At 45.3% G+C, this 24,995-nt stretch overlaps 1 protein-coding gene across 2 annotated transcripts in view; it reads left to right on the forward strand.

The window, feature by feature from the left end:
* The window catches only part of skap2 (src kinase associated phosphoprotein 2), a 380,245-nt gene that overhangs the window by 306,232 nt on the left and 49,018 nt on the right, over positions 1-24,995 (forward strand). Inside the window, exon 11 of one of the 2 annotated variants that reach the window (XM_085988646.1) lies at positions 4,956-5,068. In XM_085988646.1, coding sequence (XP_085844772.1) covers positions 4,956-5,068 — 113 coding nt within the window. The remainder of the gene's footprint in view (positions 1-4,955; positions 5,069-24,995) is intronic. The other variant, XM_085988647.1, reaches the window with a different exon arrangement.

Raw genomic sequence — 24,995 nt, forward strand, 5'->3', positions numbered from 1 at the left:
GTAGATAAAATAATATAATTCCTAGATATTCCTCTTTATGAATGATAGATCAGCAGTTCTGATGCAATTAGCACCCCAGCTACCGTCTTCCACAACATGAAAAGTGACTGAGGCATCCAACTTAAGATTTCCCTCTCCAAAAACTTCGAATGAGCTAACTGCATGTTCTCAGAGTCCCTTCCTTTCCACTGGACCACATATTAGAAGTTTAGTATCTTAAACTTCCAGTATCGTAGACAGGTCAAGACTTTCCAAGTCAATGCCAAATTGCCCCCTTCTGTGCTGCAAACTCTATGGTTCTTTGGCTTTTGGATCTGGGACAGGTGGGATGGCCATCTTCCTGCCTCCTTGCAACTCCTCTTCTCTTCCCTCCCTACCGCATCTGCCCCCGCCCCTGCCAACGTTGCCTGGTGGTGGAGGGTATGGGCAAGCAAATTGCAATGAGATGCAAATCAGAGAAATATGTTCTCCGGGGTATTTCCTGTAATCATTGCCCTTGGAACACTGGATGCAGCATTTTCGCAATGGTAGTAGGAGCCCTGAAAATGCATTTTGGGACCGTGGAGACACTGGCCTAGAAATTGATTTGACGCCGCGCCAGGGCTTTAGCGCCGGAAATTTAGCGCCGGCGCTAATTCCGTTGCGCGCGCCAAAAATTCAGTAGCGCCGCGCCCAGACGGCTGCCGGCGCTACTGGCGGGCGTGAGTGCCTCCCAATCGGCGCTGAGTGCCGAATTGCGGCGCTCATCCGGCGCTGCGGCACCCGATGCGGTGCGGCAGGCTGGGGAAGTGCAGGCCTCCTCCTCCCGTTAAGGAGGCGCTGCCTTCACCCGATCGCTGGCCGTTTGATTTTTTCAAAAATGAGCCCGGCACCTCGGACAAGTGCCGGGCTTGCAGGCCAGACGCATCTGTTCCGCGGGGGGGGGGGGGGTGGAGGAGTCCGGGGAGGGAGGTGCGGGCCGGCGGGAAAGCGGCCGGCCGCCGCGCGACCTTAATGCGCCGGCGCTAACTTGTGTAAGACTCGGTTGCCAGAGTCTTAGTTGCGGCTGCCACGGGCGAGGCGGCCGCAACTGAATTTCGGCGCTGGGGCCCGTCGGCATGGCAACCGGGACGCTGCGCACACCGATGACGTCATCGGTGCCGGCGCAGCGCTACCGGTGCAACGCCGCTTTAGGGCCCCAGGGAATTTTTCAACTGGCCATAACTCTGGCGCTAGTCCCTCTAGCGCCTCAAAAGCGGCGCTAAGGCTAGTGAATTTCTAGGCCACTGAGTGTGCCTTTGCGTAGGCCATAGAGGAATTAGTTTTGCATGCAGCACAGTGGATGCATGCCTCCCCACTTTAATCATACCAATGAAAGATAGCTGATGTATAAGGTACACATTTCAAGCACTTTACACTTTAACAAGAATAGATCTTTCAGTAGAAAATTACAAACATTTCCAATCATTCATGAAGAAAATCAGATTAGCATGTTCTTATTTGTTGGAAAATGTATATATTACTATAACAATGGTCATAGGATTCTGTGTAACTTCAGATCCTGTTAAGCGTATTACCAAATAATCTATCATTTTTATAATGTGCAATTTCACCATTCGAGGAAAAAAGCAGCCACGCTACCAGTAAGCGACAGTTGACTTACAAAAATGCATCCAGTCTGCCCTGCATCACTCCATTCCCTGTTGAATCAGTAATAAGTACAATTACCATTTTAACATTTCACACAGTTTACTATACTAGAGGACCTTCCGTTCCATAAGTCAATGAGGTAAGGTATAAAAAAAACTAACTTTGCTGTTATGGTTTGTGATGTCAACAACAACTTGTATTTATATAGTGTCTTTAATGCAGTAAAATGCCCCAAGGCGCTTCACAGGAGCGTTATAAGATGAAAATTTGACACCAAGCCACATAAGAAGAAATTAGGGCCAATGACCAAAAGCTTGGTCAAAGAGGTAGGTTTTAAGGAGCATCTTAAAGGAGGAAAGAGAGGTAGAGACACGGAGAGGTTTAGTGAGGGAGTTCCAGAGCTTAGGGCCTAGGCAGCTGAAGGCACGGCCACCAATGGTTGAGCGATTATAATTAGGGATGCTCAAGAGGGCAGAATTTGAGGAGCACAGATATCTCGGGGTGGGGGGGCGGGGGCGGTGTGGATTGTGGGGCTGAAGGAGATTACAGAGATGGGGAGGTACGAGGCCATGGTGCAATTTGAAAACAAGGATGAGAATTTTGAAATCGAGACATTGCTTAACCGGGAGCCAGTGGAGGTCAGCGAGCATGGGTGATGGGTGAACGGGACTTTGTGTGAGTTAGGACACGAGTTTTGGATGACCTCAAGTTTATGTAGGGTAGAATGTGGGAGACCAGCCAGGAGTACGTTGGAATAGTCAAGTCTAGAGGTAACAAAGACATGGATGAGGGTTTCAGCAGCAGATGAGCTGAGGCAGCAGCAGTGACGGGCAATGTTATGGAGGTGGAAATAGGCGGTCTTAGTTATGCCACAGATGAGTGGTCGGAAGCTCATCTCGGGGTGAAATATGACATCAAGGTTGCAAACAGTCTGGTTCAGCCTCAGACAGTTGCCAGGGAGAGGGATGGAGTCGATGGCTTGGGAACAGTTTTTGTGGCAGGGACCGAAGACAATGCCTTCAGTGTTCCCAATATTTAGTTGGAGGAAATTTCTTCTCATCCAGTACTGGATGTTGGACAAGCAGTCTGATAATTTAGAGACATTGGAGAGGTCGAGAGAGGTGGTGGTGAGGTAGAGCTGGGTGTCGTCAGCATACATGTGGAAACTGACGCTGTGTTTTCGCATAATGTTGCCGAGGGACTGCATATAGATGAGAAATAGGAGTGGGCCAAGGATAGATCCTTGGGGGACCCCAGAGGTAACGGAGTGGGAATAGAAGCCATTTCAGGTGATTCCCTGACTACAATTAGATAGCTAAGAATGGAACCAGGTGAGTGCAGTCCCACCCAGCTGGACAATGGTGGAGAGGCATTGAAGGAGGATGGTGTGGTCAACCATGTCAAAGGCTGCAGACAGATCAAGAAGGACGAGGAGGGATAGTTTACCTTTGTCACAGTCACATAGGATGTCACTTATGACTTTAATCAGAACCTATTGATTCTATTACTGCCTTGTATCTTACTGCTAATCATCTATTATTTTCACCTATTTTGTGTACAGCCTGCATCCATAGGGGTCGCATCTCTAAAGTGTCAATCACAATTTAAAGCTTATGTAGGGAAACCATTATAATAAACCACTCCTGCTCTTCTTGGCCCACAAGGAAACAAAACAAAATTAAAGTAACTCTCCTTTCTGGGCCTCTTCTGACCCTGGCTCTTTTTGCCGCCAGATTGGCCTGGTGAGGAAGCCACAATGGCTTCACTGTGCAGGTCTTAGATTAAATTTACATTCAGGCCCGATGACATCATCAGAGTCTGATCTGCACATTCAAAGAAGGACCCGTTGCCTTCTAGCATGTGGCCTCTCATTTGCTCAAAAGGGCAGCTTAATATTGCAACTAACAGGAAAGCAGTAGGATCGATAGGGGTAGGTTGCTGTGGCCAATTTAACTGCCCACTTATTTGGTTTCAACTGGGCAGGCAACTGGTAATGAAATCTGTTAAGTTTGAAAAAACAATGTAATCTGTTACTTCTTGTGACCAGTTCTATGAAGGCAAAATTAGTCATCGGTTATGCATTATGGGCCTGAATTTGCTGAAAACTTGCACTATGGCGCATCTACAGCGTATGCCATTATTATAGTGCAGCAATTCCAGGTGATTATGTCGTGACTTATGCCATCAGGTACATCACGCTATAATTCCCTGGCAATTTTTCGCTGCTGCACAGGGACCCTCGCTAAAAAAGTTGAACATCTAGTTATCATAGCCCTGCGGCCCATTAAAATCAATGGCGAGATCGAGTTTGCTGAATTAACGCCACTGTGATCGCCACAGCCACGTAGACCATTACAGAATTGCACTTGAGGGTTCAGAATCCGTAAAATATTCAATCGTTCAGGTTGCCTGACTTGTTCTAGGAACCTCATTCAAATCAAAACTCAATTAAGTAATAAAGTAAGTGTTTTGATAGTCAGGCATGTTCTGATTTTCCCCAGACTGATACTTTTATATTAATATTTATTGAGCTCGTGCACTAAGCATGGATTGCAACTGGTAATGAAATGTGGCTTGGGATTGCTTGCAGTCTGGGAGACAACCCTATGCATACGGGTCCCTTCTTAAGTCCGATTTATATATTTATACCATGGTTTTAGTGTAAATTCATCAATCAAATTAAACCCTACCTGGACATCTTGTCCATACAGACTGCGACCTAGCCCCACATTAACAGATTGGAGCCATTAATCCTAAATGCGCAGCTGTTAAATAACCTGTTGTTCCGTTCTGTGTTGGACCCTTGGATATATGTAAGAAATTGTCCCCGCTGCTCCTGATCCACCGCTATGCTCGCTGCGGCGCATCAAATTATTTTTCCAACAAATTGTGGTGTAAATTCGTCACCGGAGGATCAGGGATCACAAGGGTCTAACTTATGGCATTCACCGCCAATATTGCCATTGCAGCTATTTCCGAGCCAGTGGCACACACAAGTCAACAAAATAGTTTATAATACAATAAAAACTGTAGTAGTAGTCACCTGAACAATATGATCACTTGCCTATTTATTTGAAAAATATTCAATAGTTTTTTTTTCTACAACAGAAGCCCTTCTACAGCAAACTGACCATCTCTTTATGCACTTATTGTTGTGACTATAAATTGATTTCTCCTATTTGTCTTGAAGCTTTGTCATTCCAAATCTACCAACCAGAAAGCACTGTCTGAGTCAAAATGTAAAAGTATCTTTATTTTTAATCCCTCGCTACAGGATCTTTGAAGTAATTGTAGAGTAATGACATTTTGTTTATCTTTTTAAAAAGCAGAGAAAGCAAGTGACTATGCCAATTATTACCAAGGACTGTGGGATTGCTCAGGAGATCAGTCCGATGAACTATCTTTTAAACGTGGTGATGTCATCTATATTATTAACAGGGTAAGTTGGTACTATTGGATTAAAACTTGTAAGTTATTGATGTGAAATGATAATACTGTACACTTGAGCATTGATGTATGCTTTTAGTTACATTCATATTTGTTTTTCAGCATGTGCACTACAGCTTACAAAATGTAACTTTTAAGAGGTAAAAAGGAATGTTTGTATGAAACAGATATTCTTTACATTACAATATTCAATTAGAATATCAGTTGAAAGCAGATTATGTGATAGCATGTAAGAACATAAGAAATAGGAGCAGGAGTAGGCCATTTGGCCCTTCGAGTCTGCTCCACCATTCAATAAGATGATAGCTGATCATCTACCTCCATTCCACTTCCCCGCCCTATCCCCATATCCCTTGATTCCCTTAGTATCCAAAATCTATCGATCTCTGACTTGAATATACTCAACGACTGAGCCTCCACAACCCTTTGGGGGAGAGAATTCCAAAGATTCACAACCCTTTGAGTGAAGAAACTTCTCCTCATCTCAGTCCTAAATGGCCAACCCTTTATGCTGAGTCTGTGAGCCCTAGTTCTGGACTCCCCAGCCAGGGGAAACATCCTCCCAGCATCTACCCTGTCAAGCTCTTCAAGAATTTTATATGTTTCAATTAGATCACACCTCATTCTTCTAAACTCTAGGGAATATAGGCCTAGTCTACTCAATCTCTCCTCGTAGGACAATCCCCTCATCCCAGGAATCAGTCCATGTGATGCCCTGGAGTTAGAGTTCTGGCTCAAGCATGAGATTCTGCACTGGTGAGTTCTTGATCTCTAGTGGAGGCAGCTAAAATGATTAGGAAGATAAATTTACGTTAATTTTTAAATCACTTTCAAAAGTGTATGAATATAGGCAACATGCATTTTAAGTTTACATACACACATTTTAAGTTTGCACGTTATTTATTGTAACTAGAGATTTGATGTGTAGAAACGCATTGATGCTCAGTAAGTTAAGTGAGGTGCATTTACTGCAGCCTCCACAAATGAATAGAAACTGTCTTGAAAACCATGTCACCAGGAAGGAGGAATTGAGTTCAAGGAGATTGACTTAAAATACATACCACCTCAGTCATGGACATGAGAAGGAGATTTTAGCTCTGGGATAATAAAGCCATGGTTTTTATCCAGAACTTGTATGGATTTATATAATAATCCAGATGAAGTGGAGAATACAGAATTTATTCTACTTATGAGGACAATTTTAACTCAAAAGATTAGGACCTTTTTTCCCTTGGCAAATAAACTCTGCAGCTGTAAATGGAGTATGTGTAAGGACCAATTTAACCCTGGTGTGGAGATGCCGGAGTTGGACTGGGGTGGACAAATGTAAGAAGTCACACAACACCAGGTTATAGTCCAACAGCTTTATTTGAAATCACAAGCTTTCGGAGCGCTGCTCCTTCTTCAGGTGAAGTGGAGAAATGCATAAAGACACAGCTTATATAGTCAGAGAATCATGTCAGATGTTTACAGGTAACCTTTCCAACTGCCATTTATCACACCTCGGCAGAGAGATAATCACAGCAGTCAAAGGTGTGAATGGTGTCCAAACAGGTCAGTCAGGGAAACATTACATCAAAGAACAATGAGGTGGGGTCACAAGGGGTCAAATATTGCAGATGCTGGGGTCTGTATGAAAAACAAAAAAACAGACAAAAAACATTTTTTTTGGCTGGAAATCACAGCAGGTCCGGTCGCATCTGTGTAGAGAGAACAAGCCAATGTCGACTCGAGCCTGGATGACCCTGCATCAGGTGGGGTTACATGTAGCGTGACATGAACCCAAGATCTCGGTTGAGGCCGTCCTCATGGGTGCGGAACTTGGCTATCAGTTTCTGCTCGACAATTTTGCGTTGTCGTGTGTCTCGAAGGCTGCCTTGGAGAATGCTTACCCGAAGATCGGAGGCTGAATGTCCTTGACTGCTGAAGTGTTCCCCGACTGGGAGGGAACACTCCTGCCTGGTGATTGTTGTGCGGTGTCCGTTCATCTGTTGTCGCAGTGTCTGCATGGTCTCGCCGATGTACCATGCTCCGGGGCATCCTTTCCTGCAACGTATGAGGTAGACAACGTCTCGAGACTCGAGTCGACATTGGCTTGTTCTCTCTACACAGATGCGACCGGACCTGCTGTGATTTCCAGCCAAAAAAAATGTTTTTTGTCTTTTTTTGTTTTTCATACAGACCCCAGCATCTGCAATATTTGACCCCTTGTGACCCCACCTCATTGTTCTTTGATGTAATGTTTCCCTGACTGACCTGTTTGGACACCATTCACACCTTTGACTGCTGTGATTATCTCTCTGCCGAGGTGTGATAAATGACAGTTGGAAAGGTTACCTGTAAACATCTGACATGATTCTCTGACTATATAAGCTGTGTCTTTATGCATTTCTCCACTTCACCTGAAGAAGGAGCAGCGCTCCGAAAGCTTGTGATTTCAAATAAAGCTGTTGGACTATAACCTGGTGTTGTGTGACTTCTTACAATTTAACCCTGCCAGCCCAATTAGAACAGGGTGGGTGGGTAAATTACCAGGTGCAGTACTTACTGCTGCATTTGCGACACACTCCCACCTCCCGCTATCTTAAATGTGCAGTGCCGTAAGTCAGCCAAGGCTCCTGCCAGAGGCAGACGAGGGGCCTCATGAATACATGTAAATCAGTATTGGATGACGCAATTAGGACCCCGATACCATTTTAATACAAAATCGCAGAAGTCTCATCCAGTGCTCAATCCACCAGTAAAACTTCGCAGGATTGGTTCCTCAGAGCCACTGAAGCCATATTTAAAGGGACACCAGCTTGCAGGTAATTGGATCACAGGACCTTTGTGCTATTTGGATTGCCAGGAGAGTTTCCAGCTTCAGGACTGCTGCTTTCTGGTATTTTTCACCATATTTACACTCAGTAAACTTTATCTGCTTATCATTGTTATTATTATTGCCAGTTTTAATTGGATGGAGGAAGAGAAGCTGGAGCTGCGTCACTAACCCTCACCTCAACACCTTGCAACAGAGATGTGAGGGATAAGTTAATTGCTCAGCAATTCTAGGGACCTTCTCATTCCCCTACCCTGAAAACTTGCACAAAGCCCCTCTGCATTAACCGTCCTTATTAAATCCTTCACCACTCCTTTAAATCTGCATTAAAGAACAGTGAAACCATTCAACGCGCTTCTATATCAGTGACCTACTGATAATGCATACTCAGAAGCTGCTATAAGGCCACATTGCAGGCCAAAGTACCAAGTGTGATAAAGGTGATGAATTTAATTCCCAACACAATAATTGCCTTCTATTCATTTCTCACCCAAGTCTCAACCCATGGTGCGTTATAAGGTTTCCTAACTATACTACTCATATCAGGTGCTCCCCTAGTGGCCTCAGCACAGCTGGTGGAAAGTAACCGTTGCACTTGTGGAGACCATTGAGATGTTTGAGGCTGGTGACTTCTAGGTGCTCAAGCTTGTGAGGGTCCGGCTGCAGTCTGGCCCAGCAGTCTTGCCGACCATGGAGGGTAATGGTTGACGGGATGGTGAAGCAACAGACATGCTGACATCCTGAGTGTGGGAAATATGTACTGTTGCCATTGAGCCACTGCCACTCCTATACAGCTGTGGCTCATTACTTCCACTGATCTGCGGGAGGGCAGACTGCAGAAGATAAGTGACTCCTTGAAAGCCCCTGTCCATTTGCCCTATCAATCTCTCTAAGGTGGACATCTGTCTCTGCAAGGGGGACGTCTGCATCTCCAAAGCGGAGCACAGGTTTGAGCCCAGAGTCTGTTTGGCAGCTTCCACCAAAGCTGCAAAGGTCGGTGACACTGACTCCCTTTGTGAGGGCCCGGCTGCAGCACCCTTGGAGGTGGCCACACTGTTCATTGTAGACTATATATGTGCTCAGGCCATGCGAGATGGCACCAAACAGACTGGAAACAGAATCCTGCATACTTTCAGCCATAAAACTCCTTGGCAGGCTTTCCAACACCTGGTATAATTGTTTGCGTGAGGCAAGCAGTTTTCTTTTACATAGGATTACATAAGCTATACAGCACAGAAACAGGCCATTCGGCCCAACCAGTCCATGCCGGCATTTATGCGCAGCACGAGCCTCCTCCCATCTTTCCTCATCTAAATCTTTCAGCATAACCCTCTATTTCCTTTTCCCTCATATGCTTGTCTAGCCTCCCCATAAATGCATCCATACTATTTGCTTCAACCACTCCCTGTGGTAGTGAGTTCCACATTCTCACCACTCTTTGGGTAAAGAAGTTTCTCTGAATTCCCTATTGGATTTCTTGGTGACTATCTTATATTGATGGCCTCTAGTTATGCTCTTCCCCACAAGTGGAAACATTTTCTCTCTATCCACTCTATCAAAGTTTTTCATAATTTTAAAGACCTCTATTAGGTCACCCCTCAGCCTTTTTTCAAAGAAAAGAGACCCAGCCTGTCCATCCTTTCCAGATATGTATACCCTCGCATTTCTGGTATCATCCTTATAAATCTTCTCTGCAGTGCCTCTATATCCTTTTTATAATATGGCGACCAAAACTATACGCAGTACTCTTAAGTGTGGTCTAACCAAGGTTTGATACAGGTTTAGCATAACTTCCCTACTTTTCAATTCTATCCCTCTAGCAATAAACCCTAGTGCTTGGTTTGCTTTTTTTATGGCCTTGCTAACCCGTGTCGCAACTTTTAGCGATTTGTATATTTGTACTCCTAAATCCCTTTGTTCCTCCACCCTACCTAGACTCACACCCTCCAAGTGATAAGTGACCTCTCTATTCTTTCTACCAAAATGTAATACCTCACATTTATCTGTGTTGAACTTAATTTGCTAATTATATGCCCATTCTGCAAGTTTATTAATGTCCTCCTATAACTTGTTGCAGTCCTCCTCAGTATTGACTATCCCCCCCCAATTTGGTGTCATCCGCACATTTAGAAATTGTGTTTTTGACTCCTAAGTGTAAATCGTTAATGTAATGTTGTGAGAAGCAGTGGTCCCAGCACTGATCCTTGTGGAACACCGCTACCCACCTTCCGCAGCTGTGAATCACAGAAACCCCACAGTGCAGATAGAGGCCATTTCGGCCCATCGAGCCTGCACCGACACATATCCCACCCGATCCCCGTAACCCCTACACCAACACATATCCCACCCTATCCCCGTAACCCCATGTATTTAATCCCCCTAACACTAAGGGTCAATTTATCATAGCCAATCAACCTAACCCGCACATTTTTGGACTGTGGGAGGAAACCGGAGCACCCGGAGAAAACCCACGCAAACACGGGGAGAATGTGCAAACTCCACACAGACAGTCGCCCGAGGCCGGATTCGAACCCGGGTCCCTGGCGCTGTGAGGCAACAGTGCTAACCACTATGCCACCGTGCTACCCTTTACTCCTACTTTCTGCTTTCTGTCCTGAAGCCAGCCAGCAATCCATTCTGCTACTTGTCCCCTGACTCCGCATTCTCTGACCTTGTTCATCAGTCTATCATCACCTTCCCGTACAAGCGCAGGAGATGCAACACCTGCCCTTATACCTCCCCCCTTCCCACTGTCCAGGGCCCCAAACACCCCTTCCAGGTGAAACAGCGATTTACTTGTACTTCTTGCAATCTAGTATACTGTATTCGCTGCTCACGATGTGGTCTCCTCTACATTGGGGAGACCAAACGCAGATTGGGTGACCGCTTTGCGGAACACCTCTGTTCAGTCCGTAAGGGGGACCCCGAGCTTCCGGTCGCCTGTCACGTTAATTCACCGCCCCATTCCCACTCAGACCTCACTGTACTCGGGCTCTTGCATTGTTCCACGGAAGCTCAACGTAAGCTCGAGGAACAGCACCTCATCTTCCAATTAGGCACTTTACAGCCTTCCGGACTCAACATTGAGTTTAACAATTTCAAATCATAACCTCGGCCCTCTTTACATTTTTGCTTATATTTTATCCACATCTTTGTTTTGGCCCTTCCCCCCCCCCCCCCTTTTTTTTTCCTCTCCCACATGGCAGCTGTCTCTCATTCTGCCAGAACATTTCACACCTAATCTAGAGCCGTCTTTTGTCTCCACTAGTCCTATCACCATCTCGTCTCGTTTTGAATACCTCTTAATGTCTCTTCACTTCTTTTGTTCTCTCCCAGCCCTACCTTTCGATCTATTTCATTTCCTTTCCAGTTTTGAAAAAGGGTTAGATCCGAAACGTTGACTCTATTTTCTCTCCACGGATGTTGCCTGGCCTGCTGAGTTTTTCCAGCATTTTCTGTTGTTAATTCATCAGTCTATTATGGGGTACCTTATCGAAGGCCTTTTGAAAACTCACTTTATGTTTAACCATCTTTTTAGACTTCTGTTCTATAACTCTATTTATTCCCTTGCTATGAATGTCCTCCCTTACTTTATTCTTTCCTGTGCTCTCTTTTCCTGTTTTGTTTATATTTAGCTGGTTACATTCCTTGTACATCCCTCCCCCCATCTTACTAGTTTAAAGCCTTTGCTACTTCCCTATTTACCCTTTCCACTAGGACATGGGTCCCATCCCGGTTCAGGTGGAGCCCGTCCCATCGGTACAGCTCCTTCCTGTCCCAGAACTGGTGCCAGTGTCCCATGAAAAGGAGTCACTCTTTCCCACACCAGCCCTTTAGCCACGTGTTCATTCTCCTGATATGTCTGCTTCAATGCCAATTTGCATGTGATTCAGGCAATAATCCAGAGATTATTTAATGGCTGGGCCCTTGAAGTCCTCATCTCTGTCTTATGCAGAAGAGCTGGGAGGTGACCTTGCCATCCGTAGAGCTCTTTTGGGCTGTCCCTGCCACAAGTACCTGCTCACTAGTGCTGGGTGTTTCACGTGCCGACCACTGTGCCTCACTATCTAACCCTCGCGGAGTGCTGGTGCTTGGGAGGGACTGAGCACGTGACGGTGCATTTTCAGACGGAATGCCCCATTCCAAGTCATCATGTTCACAAAGCTCTTGCTCATGAGAAAGTCCTAGAGAAAAGGGAGAAAAGGTAGGATGGCACTGAGAAGCTGGACATTAGAAGCAAGATGGAATGAGGATGTGAAGAATGTAAAGCCAAATTTGTGACGTGAAGCAAGGAAGGAGTGCTGGGTGGAGTTGGTGGTTGTACAAGTGCTGAGATGCGAGAACTGAATGCTGTTGGTGTGTGGAAGAGATCACTTGCAATGAGAAAGAGAAGTGTTGCAGTATGCCCTTGTGACTATGTGCTGAATGATGTGATAGAGGGGAGGGATTGTTGAGAGTGCTGGGGTAGGGGGTGAAAGGAGTGTTGTGAGCTGCTGTTGAGAGAGATAAAGAGCTGTACTCACCCTTGCTGTTCTTGTAAGGTCATTGAACTTTATCCTGCACTGAAACCAGGTCCACTGAGCACCTCCATCACCTCTGTCCAGGCCTGCTGAATTGTGGCCCTGGGGATGCTCCTGTGGGTGCTGGGGAACAATATCTCCTTCTACCCTTCTTGCTTAAATCTCCTCCAGAAAGACCTCCAGAGAGGCATCTGAAAACCTGGGGGCAGCCCGCTAACTCATTAGTCCTAGCAGAATTGTGTGCATGGTCTTGGAACACTGGGTAAGAAATTGGGCTCGGTAGTGCCCATTTTTTGGGCGCCACAAGTGCCCTTAGAGCTGCAAAATGGCATCTGTAGCACGCGCACACTTGTGACTTGGTGCAGGCGTTGGCGCACGTGCAGTGAATGTCCACCGGAAGTATGCAGAGTAGGCAGATCATGGCGTCAATCACCCAGCAACGCTGCCATTTTGGAGCTCAACGCTCCAGCCAATGCCCTCTCTTAAGCTCGCACAGCTGAACACGCGTTGAGCAGCAGGAAGGACCCCCACCAGCGCTATTTTAAGGTATCATCAACTATTTACAGGTTAGTTGCTGGTTGATTTCTTCTGGCTGTTATAATTCTACACATTTTTGGTGTTTTCCATAGTTGTTTTAAGTTTCAAAAGTCTACAGGAGTGGTGTGGCAGGTCCTCACTGAAATCTGCCAACTGCTACCTCAGCAGGGCAAGGATCGCATTGCCAGTGGCTGTGAAGGTGACCGTAGCTATGGACTTTTATGCATCTGGCTCTTTCCAGGCTGGAGCTGGAGATATTTGCAACATCTCACAGTTTGCCATCCACTGTTGTATAAGGGAGGTCACTGGGGGTCTCTATTGAAAGAGAGCTAACTTAATTTCATTCTCTCTTGCCAGAGACAAGCAGGCAGAGCAAGCACAAGGGTTTGCTAGGATAGCAGGCATCCCCATGGTGCAGGATGCCATTGACTGCATGAATGTTGCTTTGCGGGTGCCGCATGTCAACTCTGCCTTCTTCTGTAGCCTGGCCCATCGAAGTCCTCATCTGAGTCCTCTGCAGCAGAACCCTGTGCAACCTCATCCTCCAGCGAGCTAGCACCTGCGCTATCTTTGCCCCCTGCCCTGGCTGCAGCGCACTTGTGCCTGCTATCTGACCACATGCAGATCCCACCTCTAATCTATCCTCTAAGATATGTGCAGTGTCAGTATCTGAGCTGGTGGCTGCGAGCATGAAAGCAAGTGGCGGCGTGTCTTCATCTTCACTGTTTCCTTGGTGTTCCTCCACTGCCTGGCCAGGTTGTGGGGAGGGGAGGGCACTTGCCGCTGACCTTGAAGAAAGCGACCTACAAAGATCTAGCGATCTCTGTGGAATTGATTTCAGCTCTCCCGACCTTTGAATCTGGCACCAAATCAAGCGAATCTCCAGTGCCCAGCAGAAATAAAGATTGGGACATATACATAGGATTAAGGTAGAAGCTGAAATCTCAAACTTTTTTTAAAAAAGTATTATTTTAAAAACAATTAATTCTTCATTATATTAATGGAGAAATTTGACATTCCATAAATTTAAAATTAGTTTTACAGGGCCAGTCGGTTGTTGAGCAGTCAATACGCCGTTAAAAACCCAGTTACACCTCACTCAACAAGGTTTAACTTTTTTGGGGGTGGGGGGGATGGGGTGTTAACAGCAATATTCCAACGTAATAGGGGAAGTTTTTGGCCTTGTATGTGATTTCAGTTGATAGCTAGCTCTGGGGAGTTCCACAGCGCAACCTGTGGCAGAGCAGTGAATGACTGACCACAACTTCATGATTTCGGCATTTATCTGCGCATGCGCTAAATCCTGAAGTTGCTGTCAGTTTCAGAGGGGTAATGACCACAAACGCTGACAGTTTTGCCATCTTTACCACTGCAAAATTTAGGCCAAGAAATTGGAAATCTCAAGGGTGACAAGTATGGGAAGTGGAAAAGTTGACTGGTGCCATGGTGGTGTTCCTCTGAGGTTGTACTTTGGGAATATTATCAAAAGAGACCTTTGTTTTGCATCTGTTGCTGACTCTAGACAGTAAACTTTGCAAAGCTCTGATCCCAACATGAAGCCTCACTGGTCAGAAGTAATTGGTCGCAGAAGTGGCCCTATAGCGTTATAACTTAGCAATGACCTGTGCTCGTGTTCAGTGAGACTCTGAGCAGTAGCAGAAACTGGCAACATTTACTTAAGATGCCAAAAATATTCCAATTTATTTTTTCCAAAGGTATTTTTGTATCAAATTAAGGTGCAGCTGAGTTTCACAGTAGCTGGTTATAAAATAAATTCTTTGGCTGACGATCCAAACATTTGTAGCAATCAGTCTTCACTGACAGCTTCGCATTTCACCTGGTTTGTTCCATGGTTGGAAAGAATTCTGTTATGATTTCCTTTTGAATAGCTGAGCTATCAGCCACTAGGCTTTTCATCTATGAAACAGACCGACAAACAGTTCATGCATTTAAAAATGTCCGAGTACTATTTGCTACTCATACGCACTTATTATTTAATTTACTTCTGTGTTCAATTTTGTTTGTATTCTACAAAAGCTGATCAATATTCAACCAAAACAAAGGCTGTGAATTACAGTAATGTCAGACTTCAGATTTCCGCCACCTGGTGCACATTAGCCAGCTGTGTCATTAATGTGTTCTAAGGGGAATAAAGAGCAAGCCTAATATCACTGTTTGTGTTTGTTTTTGCTGAATATTTGAGTGTCTAAAGTTTAATAATCTAAACATTGTAGAAAACATTGAAAAATTAAAGTGATTATAAATGAAATTACAAAAGTGTAATTATCTGTCAGATTTGGCTTATTTTGGATGTTACGGTAAATCTGAGGATTTAATTAGCTTTATTCTTTTCACTGGGCGTTTGTATTTGTGAATGAATTCAAAGTATAACAATTATTTCATAAAATCTAGGCCTAGAAATTTGGGGGTTTAACGCCATCTGTTAATTCCCGTTTTGAAGACAAAAGGGCAGCTGATTTGCTTCCGCCCGCTTCCAGCGGGTCCCGCTGCAGTGCCATTTTGGGCAGGTGGGCAGCGCTGCCATTGCCAGCGCTCGCTCCAGATATTTAGATTAGGCAGATCGTGATGTCAATGAGTGTGCAACACTCAGAATCTGCCATTTTCGACATCGCCACTCCTTTTAACGCCTCTCCTAATCACAACCAGCTGACTAAGCATACAGCAGCAGGAAGGAGACCCCAGCGGGCCTATTTAAAGAGATCATCAACAACTTGCAGCTGACATCTACTGGCTCTGTCTAAGTTTCTGCAACTGTTTGGCGCTTTCTAAACTTGTTTCAAGTTGCTGAGGTCACAGGGAGTGTTGTTGCTGTAAGTGGAGAACGCCTTGCTTCTCATTTAAAGGCTTCTGCTCAAATCACTTGCTCCCAGTCATGGGGGCTCTACTTGCAGTCCCCCTCATGCTCGAGTATCATAGGGAGATGGAGCGGAGGCAGCGAAGAAGAGAAGATGCTCATAGAGGGAGGAGGGCCAGGAGGGCTCTCAGCAGGAGGCCTTATCTACCTAGGGTCTTCTGAGAGTACTTCTCCTACCTTCACTTAAGCCAGAAGCAGTGTATTGGGAGGCTCCACTTCATGAAGGAGATGGTCACCACCTGCAGCCTCAGAGCAGGGGACCACGACTCTCCCAGTGGCCCTCAAGGTCACCGTGGCCCTCAATTTTTTCGCCAGCAGATCCTGCCAGTCTACAGCAGGAGACCTAGATAACATCTCGCAATTCGCCATCCATTGCTGTATCCGGGAGGTCACAGAGGCTCTCTACTCCAGGGACTTCATTGTCTTCTCTCAAAACAGAGAGAAGTAGGACGAGTGTGCATGTGGTTTTGAAAAAAGAAAGACTTGCATTTATATAGCGCCTTTCACGACCATCGGATGTCCCAAAGCGCTTTACAGCCAATGAAGTACTTTTTTTTTTAAAGTGTAGTCACTGTTGTAATGTAGGAAACACGGTAGCCAATTTGTGCACAGCAAGCTCCCATGAACAGCAATGTGATAATGACCAGATAATCTGTTTTAGTGATGTTGATTGAGGGATAAATATTGGCTAGGACACCAGGGATAACTCCCCTGCTGCTCTTCGAAATACTGCCATAGGATCTTTCACATCCACTTGAGAGGTCAAATGGGGGTCTCAGTTTAACGTCTCATCCGAAAGACGGCACCTCCGACAGTGCAGCACTCCCTCAGTACTGCACTGGAGTGTCAGCCTAGATTTTTGTGTTCAAGTCTCTGGAGTGGGACTTGAACCCACAACCTTCTGACTCAGAGGCGAGGGTTGCCACCAGGGTCTGCGGGACCCAATGGCTGCGGCATGGCTGGTGGAATGCTGCTAACTTTCAGTGGGGATGACCTCGACCAGCTCTGGACCTAGAAGGCCCGGCTGTAGACTGCACCACATCTGCATGGGCGGCAGCAGTCTGGGCAGCTGGCTGATGGGCAGCAGCAAGTTCGCCCTGGGCGGAGTGGCATTGGTGGGAGGATGACAGCATTCGTACTAAGAGAGGACAGCAGGTTCTTGCTCCATAGACCCACTGCCACTCCCCCGGTGCGGCACCTCAGCTTTCCTAGCAATCTGTTGGAGGACAAATTGCTGGCTTGCTGCAACATCTTGCAAGCCCCTTTCGAGACTCAAACCCAGTGATGATGGTAGCAGTCTGAACTTCCACTGCAGCAGTGAGACATTGGGCCACTTCCGCCTGTGCTGCAGTGGAAGCTGATAGATCACCCATCACACCCAGCATCATCTGTGGGTCCACAAGGTATCTCCTGGAGTTGTCCATCATTTCCATCCAGGAAATCGTGGGCTCAAAGCCCTGTGCAATGTTGGAGCTGGACTCTTCCATGCTCCTTGACACTGACAAATGCTCTCTGGCCCGCTTGCCATTGTGCCTAGCATTTCCATGTGCATGCCCATGGCATTTCTTCTGAAGGCTGCCTCATCAAGGTCATCGTCTGAGTCCTGTGGAGCAGAACTCAGTGTTAGAGAAATTGACGGGATTTAAGGCCGATAAATCCCCAGGGCCTGATAATCTACATCCTAGGGTACTTAAGGAAGTGGCCCTCGAAATAGTGGATGCATTGCTGGCCATCTTCCAAAATTCAATAGACTCTGGAAAAGTACCCATGGATTGGCGGGTAGCTAATGTTACCCCACTGTTCGAAAACGGGAAATTACAGACCGGTAAGCCTGACATCGGTAGTGGGGAAAATGCTAGAGTCCATTATAAAAGATGTAATAGCAGAGCACTTGGAAAACAGTGACAGGATTGGACAAAGTCAACATGGATTTACAAAAGGCAAATCGTGCTTGACTAATCTACTGGAATTTTTTGAGGATGTAACTGGTAAAATAGATGAGGGAGAACCTGTGGATGTGGTGTATTTGGACTTTCAAAAGGCTTTCGACAAGGTCCCACATAAGAGATTAGCGTGTAAAGTTAAGGCACATGGGATTGGGGGCAAGGTATTGACTTGGATAGAGAACTGGTTGGCAGACAGAAAGCAAAGAGTTGGAATAAACGGGTCTTTTCCGAGTGGAAGGCAGTGACTATTGGGGTACCGCAGGGATAGGTCCTTGGACCCCAGCTATTCACAATATATATTAATGATCTGGACGAGGGAACTAGATGTAATATCTCCAAGTTTGCAGACGACACAAAGCTGGGTGGGCGTGTGTGCTGTGAGGAGGATGCCGAGAAACTCCAGTATGATTTGGACAGGTTAGGTGATTGGGCAGAAGCATGGCAGATGCAATATGATGTGGATAAATGGAAAGTTATCCACTTTGGTGTCAAAAACAAGAAGGCAGATTATTATCTGAGTGGCAATAGATTGGGAGAAGGGGAAGTGCAACGAGACCTGGGTGTCCTTATGCACCAGTCGCTGAAGGTAAACATGCAGGTGCAGCAGGCAAATGGTATGTTGGCCTTCGTAGCGAGAGGGTTTGAGTACAGGAACAAGGATGTTTTGCTGCAGTTGTACAGGGCCTTGGTGAGACCACATCTTGAGTATTGTGTGCAGTTTTGGTCGCCTTATCTGAGGAAGGATGTTCTTGCCATAGAAGGAGTGCAGCGAAGATTCACCAGGCTGATACCTGGGATGGCAGGAATGACATATGAGGAGAGATTGGGTCGATTGGGCTTGTACTCGCTGGAGTTTAGAAGAATGAGAGGGGATCTCATTGAAACATAAAATTCTAACAGGACTAGACAGACTAGATGCAGGAAGGATGTTCCTGATGGTCGGGGAGTCCAGAACCAGTGGAAACAGTCTAAGGATAAGGGGTAAGCCATTTAGGACAGAGATGAGGAGGAATTTCTTCACTCAGAGAGTGGTGAACCTGTGGAATTCTCTACCACAGAAGGCAGTAGAGGCCAATTCATTAAATATATTCAAGAAGGAGTTGGATATATTTCTTAAGGCTAAAGGGATCAAGGGATATGGGGAGAAAGCAGGGACAGGGTACTAAATTTGGATGATCAGCCATGATCGCATTGAATGGTGGAGCAGGCTCGAGGGGCCGAATGGCCTACTCCTGCTCCTATCTTCTATGTTAGAACTCGTGCGCGAGCTCTCCCTCCGGGGAGCTGGAACCTGAGCTACCCTTTCCCCTTGGCCTGGCTCACTCATGCCCAATGTCTCACCACGTGCAGATCCCACCTCTATAATACCCTCTAAAGTACAGTCAGTACTGAGCTGGTGTCTACAAGAGTCAGATGCAGGGCCGTTGTCTCCTCTTCTTCTCCTCCATCAGTTTGTTCAAAATGTTGAGGGACAGGCTGTGCTGGTGGCAGTTCTTGGGTATGTGAAAGCAGAAAGGCACAAGGGTCGGGTTCTGGTGAGGGGAGCGGGGGCAGAAAGCAAAATATCCATGCATACGCCACCAGCAGCTTGTAAGTTAGAAGATATTGTGGGATGAGGGGGAAATGGAATGTTAGAAGCATTAGGTATGACCATACCATCATCATCAGCAATGGTTTCAACTTCTCCGCTCGCCATGGATTCTGTCACTGCCCCTCCAATAATTTGAAACATGTATTCCTCGAGGTCCTTCAGGGTGTCAATCCTGGCTTGGCCGCCTCCCATCTGTTGTTGCTCTCTGTGTGCCATCTTTGCCTATAAGAGAAAAGAAAGTGTGTCAGTGAGTGTGGTGTGATGCATCTGCCATGATTGAATAGCTATCGGTGTATGTGAGATGTGGGTGTGTGCTGCAGCAGTGGTAAGTGTGTGAGGGTGAAGTGAAGCGATGATTGTGAGGTATGAGTGGTGATAGCTAGAAGTTGTTGGTAGGTGAGTGATGGGGGTGTGATGCATTGAGCAGTGTGTGAGGCTTGTGGTGCAGATGGTGGGATATTGCATTTGCTGAAACCTTCACTCACCTTGCCCAGCGTGTGAGATCATTAAACTTTATTCGGCACTGGATCCATGTCATAGGGACAACACTCGTTGCCGTGACAGACTGTGCGCTCTCCTCCAAAATCCTTCTGCTGATGACCTTTGATGGTCTCTTGCCCCTCTGTGGGTGAAGGACAGCCCGTTGTCGTTCTACCCCCAGGACCAAGGCCTCCCGTGCAGCATCTGAGAACTGTCTCGCTCTCTCTTCCCTGTTGCGCCATTCCTCCTCCTAATCTGACAATGAGGTGCCTCTGCAACAAAGCACCTCCCCCTTAAGTAGTGGAGAGACCCTAGGCCAAACTTCATTGCCCAGTAGACACCACTCAATATTGTCCCCCCCCCCACCCCCCCAATCAGCAGCTCATTTAGCATGGAGATCAGCACTGCAATCATGTTAATGAGCAGGCAGCATGAAGTTTGTGTGCTGGCTGCACCACTTGGAAGAGGCGCAGGCAAATAGCACTGGGTGGTGCCCCCGCCTGTCTTCGGGTCTTATCAAATTTCTAGGCCGGAGTCCTTTCATCCAAAATTAAGGTTTCTATCTGTGAATAGGGAAGTGTGAAATTCTTAACAACAGAAAATGCTGGAAAAACTCAGCAGGCCAGGCAACATCCGTGGAGAGAAATTAGAGTTGACGTTTCGGGTCTAACCCTTTTTCAAAACTGGAAAGGAAATAAAATAGATCGAAGTCAGGGCTGCGATAGAACAAAAGAAGTAAAGAGGTATTCAAAACCAAATGAGATGGTAATAGGACAGTGGAGACAAAAGACGGCTCAGATTAGGTGTGAAGTGTACTGGCAGGATGAGAGACAGCTGCCATGTGGGAGAGAGAGAGAGGAAAAAAGGAAAGGGGGGGGAGGGAAGACCCAAAACAAAGGGGTGGAAAAAAAAAAGTAAAAATGTAATAGGGGCCGAGGTTATGATCGTATCAAATTTCTAGGCCTGAGTCCTTTCATCCAAAATTAAGGTTTCTATCTGTGAATAGGGAAGTGTGAAATTCTTAATAACAGCAGAAAATGCTGGAAAAACTCAGTAGGCCAGGCAACATCCGTGGAGAGCCTTCTGGACTCGATATCAAGTTCAACAATTTCAGATCATAACCTCGGCCCCTATTACATTTTTACTTTTTTTTTCCACCCCTTTGTTTTGGGTGTTCCCTTCCCCCCCCCCCCCTTTCCTTCTTTTTTTCTCTCTCCCACATGGCAGCTGTCTCTCATCCTGCCAGTACACTTCACATCTAATCTGAGCCGTCTTTTGTCTCCACTGTCCTATTACCATCTCGTCTGGTTTTGAATACCTCTTTTACTTCTTTTGTTCTATCGCAGCCCTGCCTTCGATCTATTTTATTTCCTTTCCAGTTTTGAAAAAGGGTTAGACCCGAAACATCAATTCTAATTTCTCTCCACGGATGTTGCCTGGCCTGCTGAGTTTTTCCACCATTTTCTGTTGTTATTTTGGATTTCCAGCATCTGCAGTATTTTGCTATCGTACTAGTGTGAAATTCTTGTTGCCTTGATGGATGCCAGGATTTTTCTGAAGCACCACGTTCTGTGTGTGTGCTTTATAAACCCATGGAAGTCTCTGATTAGTGTTGCTGACCAGGAACTGTGATGTAGAAGAAATCGTTCACTGTATGAGTGTTGACAATGATTCCCGCCCTACTCCAGAACTTGAGCTCATGATCTAGGCTCACACTTAGTGCAGTACTGGAGGACAGCTGCATTGTCTAATAAATTGTTTTTCAGATGAGACAAACTGAGGCCTCATCTACTTGCTTAGGTAGATGTAAATGATTCCATGGTATTGTTGATAGAAGAGCAGGGAGTTCTCCTAAAGTCATGGCCTGCATCTCCCCCTTCACCCAACTCTACCAAAAAAGCAGATTAACTGTTCATTCATCTCATTGTTCTTGGTGGGATTTTGCAGTTTGCAAATTTGCTACCATGTTTGCCTACATAACAACAGTGACTACACTTCAACTGTAATTCACTGAATTTAAAGTGCTGTGTGATGTCCTAATGATGTGATTATTTTTCTTAAAGCAGGAGGCAATACTATTTATGTGGTATGGTCACAAGATAATAATGTAACTACACTATTCATTCTAGGTACCAAAAAGGAAAATAAAATCTGTAAATAACCTACTACAGCTTAATCACTTAGTGGCTGTTTTTGATTGTGTTTTAAGGTTTCCTATTATATAAATTGCTGAAAGTAGATATTGTTTTCAAGCAGGCTGAAGGTGAACTGGTTAATTTTTGAATCAGATCATTGACAATTTATGATCATACTAGTTGGAAACTTCCTTCTTGATATCTGTACATGCATTATCAATGTGCATGTAAGATTCTAGATGTTGCAGGAGAACAGTTATCTCAACTGCACATGCATGTTGTACAAATAAATCAATTTCACAGTTCTTTGCAAATTCTGGAATGATCTTATTTTGAAGGAGTTTGCTTTCCTCAGTCTGGATTGGCTTTCAAATATTTCACTTGCATACAATTCCTGTCATTCTGTTTTAAACTCTGCTGCTTTCTGACCTGCTTACTCATTATTTGTATCTTTTTGATGACTTTCTGCTACATTTTCTACATTTTGTTTAAGTGTATTTAAATATTTGCAACAATGTCCACTATATCCAGAAGTTGAGTGGTGGTGTTTTGAAAAATAGTAAAATGAAATCCTAAAATTAAACACAAAAATTGCAACCGTAAAATCCTTTTTTTTTTAAAACTGTATTTCAACTATGTTCAGGTTATGAACCTAATGGGTCAGAGGCTTCCCGCGGGTGCAAGCCCCCGACCTGCACTTACCTACCGCGCTGGCCGTTGTGCTGTGTGCCCGCGTGGGATTGCGATCCTGGGCCTGCTCCAACTGCCGGCGCGCAGTGCTTACGTATCCCAGGGGCGCAGTTAGTTTGATGCGTCACCTGGGATCACGTGGGCCATGGAGAGCCAATGGTAGCAGGGAATGCTTCATTCATAAGTTTGACAGGAAGACTATAAGCCCCAAAACATCACTAAATCTTCAAATAATTTTTTTTTAAATCACATTTTTAAAATAAACTATAAATTACATGAAATAACTATTTTAAACAATAATTTAAATTTTTGAAAAAATAATTTTATTTTCTAACGGGGCTAAAAATAAACTTACTTTTCTTTAAAGTATATAAAAATAATAAACCTGTGGAAAAAATGTGTTAATTTTAATTAATTCACCACTTACCTTGTAAAAAGCAGGCCTTGTGACTGCTTTTTACATGTCTAACTTCTGGAGACTTACCTTCCCGGGAAAACCTGCAAAAAAACGTTAAGTTCGATGCGCATGCGCTGCCTCTCCTGCACACGCGTTCCACCTCTTAACCCCTTCTTTCAGGGGAACGGAAGTGCCGGTTTCCCGCGCATGCGCAGTGCATGCACGAAACCGACACTTCCATTGGGCTTACGGGTGAGTACCCCATGCGTACTCACCCGTGGAGACCCGAATTTCTGGGCCAATGTGTCTGCATATTTTACAAATCAAATAGTGACCCTGATGCGTAGTTAAACTGGAGTTTAAAAAAATAAACAAAAGAAATTCAGTCAATGAGTAGATAGTATTTTTATGACTTGAGGCAGTGGTTTGTATGATATATTACGTCACTTTGTATAGATTGTTAATATAAGCAAGCAATAATTGTGTTATTGGGGAGTAGCATTGTTTCATTATCTAAGTTAATTATCTCATTAAAATGAAATACGTCCAGTGGTAAAACAGAATAATCCTCTTTTTAAAAAGTAGAAAGTTCTGTTAACACCAGATATTTTTTCAACTGTTCGAATTAAACTTGAACTGTAAACACTGAATTAAACTTGATACTATAAACACTGGACATCAGCTTCCCACTGCAATGAGATTAGTCAGTCATTCGGTGGGTTTGTCATTGCAGCCTGCGGAGCTGAGAATTTAAACAATCTGGTCATTGCAGAATCTCTATTCACCTGCTAGGGATTACAATGGCCCTACAACACAGAAAAGAACAAGGTAGCATGAATTGTGTTTTCATATACCTCTACTTGTCTGAGATGAGTAACTTTTATCGAATTTGAACTGACCTGGAGGGCTGGATTTTCTCAATGGAGATGTGCTGGAGGTGGGACTTCTGGTTTCCGGGTTTCAGTCCCGCCCCCAGTTACGTCTGACCAACCCATGCTATTTTCCCTTGATTGGCCTTGTTAAGCCCGCCCTGCGGGCTTACCGGCCAATTAAGGGAAAGCCAGTAACAGATGACGTCAGCATATGATGCTTCATCTGTTGAAGAATTTTTGACAGATGAATTGTCAGCGTTTGACAGATTTGAAAAGCTGTCAAACACTAACAATCTCTTTTAAGGTGAGCCCTTGCACACAGGCTCACCAAGACACCTCTCCTCCGCAGAAAGCAGATGGCTGCTGCATCTGAGAATGCAGCAGCCATTCTGTCATCTCTGCTGTTGAGTTGAAACACCTTCGGATCACCAAGGAAGAAGCAAAAGTAAGGAAACTTTGCAGGAAGAAACAAAGGTAAGGAAACTTTTTCCAACACTTTACACTCACCTCTCATACTTACCTGTCCACACTTACACCCATCACTCACCTCTACAGCTGACATTTCAACCCCTCTCACCCCTGCAGACCCACTGCTCGCCTCACTGACCCTGGTGAGGTTCACAGCCGTCGGGAAGCCCGCAATTGCAAGTGTAAATTGGGGAAAAGCCTCAAAACTGCCTGTTAACAGGCAGTTAATTGGCTCTAATCCCCTTCCCGCCTCGAGGAGACGGGTCCCTGCGCGACTCGGGGACCTGCCTCCCAGGAAGATGGCACGGAGGCGGGTTGGGAGCGGGGCCGGTACCCGCTCCCAGTTTCTGCCATTTTCCTGGCAGTCCTGCCACCCCAGGGCTGGGAAAATTCCCCCTCAGAGTGCCACAACTTGCTACCACTACAACCAAAAATGAAATGAGGTTAAAATTATTGAAAGTATAGTGAGTACTGAATACTGAACAAAATTATTCTTATCAAGTTGGTCATTTTATGATGTAAGTTGTTAAATTGCATATTCCCTTCACTTCCTTTTAGACCATTAATGGAGACTAAATTACCACTTCAAG

The sequence above is a fragment of the Somniosus microcephalus genome, chromosome 5, assembly GCF_052327205.1.
Source record: "Somniosus microcephalus isolate GS21.2 chromosome 5, FLI_Smic_1.0, whole genome shotgun sequence".
Taxonomy (NCBI): Eukaryota; Metazoa; Chordata; class Chondrichthyes; order Squaliformes; family Somniosidae; genus Somniosus; species Somniosus microcephalus.